General features: G+C 48.1%; 1 protein-coding gene across 1 annotated transcript in view; it reads left to right on the top strand.

The window, feature by feature from the left end:
• Nucleotides 1–4116, top strand: part of nfxl1 (nuclear transcription factor, X-box binding-like 1) — a gene marked incomplete in the record, with an annotated part of 26259 nt that overhangs the window by 9547 nt on the left and 12596 nt on the right. The window contains 3 exon segments of the mRNA XM_042216095.1: nucleotides 1799–1919; nucleotides 2250–2406; nucleotides 3061–3152. Coding sequence (XP_042072029.1) covers nucleotides 1799–1919; nucleotides 2250–2406; nucleotides 3061–3152 — 370 coding nt within the window.

Raw genomic sequence — 4116 nt, 5'->3', positions numbered from 1 at the left:
CTGCCAACGCATTGCCACACAGATAACAGCTGCCGCTGGTGTGTGTGTGTGTGTGTGTGTGTGTGTGTGTGTGTGTGTGTGTGTGTTTCCTCACTGGGAGGCTGCAAACTTTGAGGCATCAGTTCGGTTTATTTTGACCTGCAGAGGTAAACTTTGATATTGTGACTGGTGTAACTATGGAAACTATAAAACCACCCCACCCTGTGTTTACTATTTAACATCACTTCAGTGGGAACGTTGTTTCCCACAGATGTGGATCCTGTTTGTGGTGTTAGGGGAGGACATGTGTTCTTCAGTCAGTGATTAAAGTTTGCAGAGATTTTAATTGCTGATTTCTTTGCAACAAGTAAATAACAGGCCGACATCATCGGCTGCCTCCTTGCTGGACTGCAGGACTCCACCACGCTGCCCTGGTTCCAGGATATGTCAGGACAGCCGGTTTTGTTCGGTGCTCTCGGGACCTTCATTTGGTAGGGGCACAGGTCATCAAGCAGTGACCTCTGACCTGCACTTGGGTAGTTTACGTCAAAGTCAAACCGGCTGGAATGCACCTCCGAGGTTCTTGCCTGCTAAAGGGTTGAGTGGTGCTCGTGGTTTGGGTGGAGTTGCAAGTTTAGAGCTTCATGTGTGTCGAGATCTTGAAAAAGTCAAGAGAGGAGCAGAGGGGCAGTGAGGGGTCAGCGTCTGTTCCAGGCTGATGGTTTCTCTGGTTGACCTGTGTTTGTATCCATCAGCTGCACGTGCTGACAGCAGGATGTCTGCGCTCTCCCAGGAAGACGCAGGTAACCAGATTCAGCTGGTTGGTGGAGTCTCTCATCCTGCAGAGGAACTCAGTCTCGGACTGCAGCTGGTTGTCTTTGTTCCACTCTGCAGCCTCTGATTGGCTCATGAACCTGTTCTAATCTCTTCACATCAGCCCGAGCAAACCTCGAGCTTCCAGTGCAGAACAAAACTAGCACCACCAGCTGCAGCCCAAGAAGATGTCCCCTTTAAGTTCAGCCTACATTACTTTGTCCATGGATGGCACTACAGATGTTCTCCTGTCCCACAGTCTAAAATAAGCAGAGCTCCTGGTTTGGACGTCTCTCCTTTAGAAGGAAAAGCATCTGCTGTTCAGGCTTTATCTGCACCGAGACACGAGTCTCCCACTCAGTCCTGTCTGTTGCCAAACATTCGGTGTGTTATTTTAATGGAAGTCTTTAGTGAGTGTCGACTGACGCCGTGCAGGCAGACCTGCCAACGTCTCACAGAGCAGCAGCAGTTTATCTGATTGCTGAACAGGAAAGACTCGTGTTTGTCATGAATGTGTTTGCAGTAATATTACTAAACATATTAGACAAAACCGGATGAGGGAAGCTTTCTGTAAATCGATGAAGAGTTGCTTCTCGAGCCCCGGCTCGACAGTCTCGGTCGTTGTGTCCTTGGGCAAGACACTTTACCCACCGCCTACTGGTGTTGGCCAGAGGGGCCGATGGCGCGATATGGCAGCCTCGCTTCGTCGTCTGCCCCAGGGCAGCTGTGGCTACACCTGTAGCTGCCTCCACCAGTGTGTGAATGTGAGAGTGAATGAATAGTGGAATTGTAAAGCGCTTTGAGGGTCTCGAAAAAAGTGCTATATCAATGCAATTTATTATTATTATTATTATATCTGTGTGGCTTACAGGTGGGCGGTCTGCTCAGCTCAGTGGAGGATTTTTAATAGGAGGATATGATAAACTCTGTTACTGATGATCACGTTTCCCCCGGTTTATCTGAAAATGAGTGAATTTGCCCTTTAATGTCGCCCTCTCTGACTCAGGCAGCTGTTATCCGTGTCCAGAGTCGGTGGAGGTCCGGTGCACGTGCGGCTCGACGGTCCTTGTCGTCCCCTGTGGCCGCGAGAGGACCACCAAACCACCTCGCTGCAAGGAGGCCTGCAGGTAACCACACACACACACACCTGTGCTTTAGATCCTGAGGGCAAACCTGCAGTGAGGAGGTTAAAAGCGCATGTTTTCCTGCAGTCTTAAATAACAGTTCTGCAGTTATGCAACGTCTCCTGAGAGCTTTGATTAAAACGTGCCTGAGAGCCACAGCAGGTTATGCTTTAACTGAGTTTTAATTGTTTTTACTCCCTTGTTCGTCGTGCTCTGCTGTAACGAGGCCGATCGTTGACCCGTAATGAGCTGCTCCTGTTGGCTTTGGCTACGGGCAGAGAAGAAAAGCAGGAATCAGAAAGGTCTCACTAAAGTTTCATCTGCTGTCCTCAGGTGTCCTCCGTCCTGCCACCACCCGACCCGAGAGGCTCACCGCTGCCACCCCGGCACCTGCCCCCCCTGCAAGCAGCCCTGCCTGCTGCCGCTGCCCAGCTGCAGCCACACCTGCCCGCAGCCCTGCCACGACGTGGTGCTGGTCAAGTCCCAGCAGGTAAAGGACCACCTCAGGTCCTCTTGTTTCTCTGGGATCTGTGCTGATCCCAGGCTGTGTGATAAGAGAGGAAAATGATGCGCAGCCTGCTGACGAGGTGCAGGCAGCAGCTGTGGCTTCAGATGCTTTTACTCTGAAAGCGCTGAGACTATTTTATTTTCCAGATTCTTTGTGTTAAATAGAATCAATCACCAGAATCATTTCAGAGCTTTAAAAGTGAATAAAGTGAATTAAACGAATAAAAAACAACGACTGCTTTACTGGAAAGTAACTAAATACTTTATTACTTCCATTTCCTGTTTCTTATACAGTCAGATTTAGCAGGAAGTTTCACTTTGTGTGACACTGCACGTGTATCGTGGTTTAGATGGTTAGTATGAAATATAATTCATAAATCTGAGTGCGTCTTTAATAATCTGCAGATGTTCTCAGAGTTTTGGTGCTTAAAGCTGATGCTGAAGTACTTTTTATTCAGATCTGGATGCCGTGGACTCGAGCGCATACTCCTGTGTGTTTGCGAGCGCCGTTGTCAAACATCTTATCGACATCATGAGCCCCATAAAGCAGGAAATGTCCCGTTTCCTCTCAGACAGAAAACACAGGACAAAGTCTTTGTGTTGCTGCACCAACAAGTTTTTTCTCCTTGTGGTTTAGGTTCACTTAGCCGGACCGTGGGAGCAGCCGTCTGAGCCCGCGTTTGTCAAGAAGGCTCTACCCTGCCCGCCATGCCAAGTCCCCCTACCGACGTAAGACACACACAAGACACACACACACACAACACACACACCAACACACTTTCTTCTTGATCACAGCAGCAGGTAGACGTGAGCTCTAACACAGAGCAGTCTGCAGACACCTACAAAACAGGATTAGTGGTTGTTGAGTTCACACCTATCCTACTCCAGTGTAGGTCGTACTTTAGATAAGAGGTTAACAGGTATGACATCAGCACCTACTGACCAATCAGATCTATGGAAAATAGCATCACCATTTCTGGAAGATCCCTGAGATTGTAGCTGGTCAGAGACGGTTAGGAGGGATCTTACCCTGGTTTTTCTGTTCGTCAGACTGTTTGAAAACATCTTAATGTCGTACAAGTTTAAACTGGTTATGTTATCCTAAGCAGCATCACACAGACCTAGAGACCTGTCAGGCATCCATGACAACCAGCAGTCGCTCGAGGAAAGCGTATATTCCCGACGTCAATCTCTTTGTGAATGAAAGTTGGAATGACTGGTTGCTGGACTTTACTGGCCGGTGCTTCAGTCTGTTTAACGACAGCTCTTCATTCACGTCTATTTCACACATGCTAACTCTTTTAAATGGAGTTTGTAATTGACAACCAGCGTCATGTCACAGTAAAAGAGCCCCGATAACAGAAAGATGTCCTGGATACGTTGAACCTGCTTCATAGTGTATGCTTCCCGCCAACATGTGAACCTGGTCTCAGAAAAGTGTTTTTCCTTTTAGGATTGAGCCGCATGTCCATGAAAGGCAAACATTTGCTGCAGAGCGGTGAAGAAAGCGCGGTCACATGTTTCTGATCAGCATCGCCAAAGAAGCAAACGTGGATCGGTTTACTTTTCAGAACGTTGAACATGTGCAGAACCAGAAAATCAAAGTGTTTCTGTGCCGGGGCGAGCGCACAGTGCTTCACATTTCCTTAAATTAGATTTCAATGAATATGTAAAACATGATGTAACGCGCCGG

The sequence above is a fragment of the Haplochromis burtoni genome, unplaced genomic scaffold (assembly GCF_018398535.1).
Source record: "Haplochromis burtoni strain Fernald_Lab_line unplaced genomic scaffold, NCSU_Asbu1 Contig_921, whole genome shotgun sequence".
Lineage (NCBI taxonomy): Eukaryota > Metazoa > Chordata > Actinopteri > Cichliformes > Cichlidae > Haplochromis > Haplochromis burtoni.
This window is presented reverse-complemented; position numbering and strand designations above follow the sequence as displayed.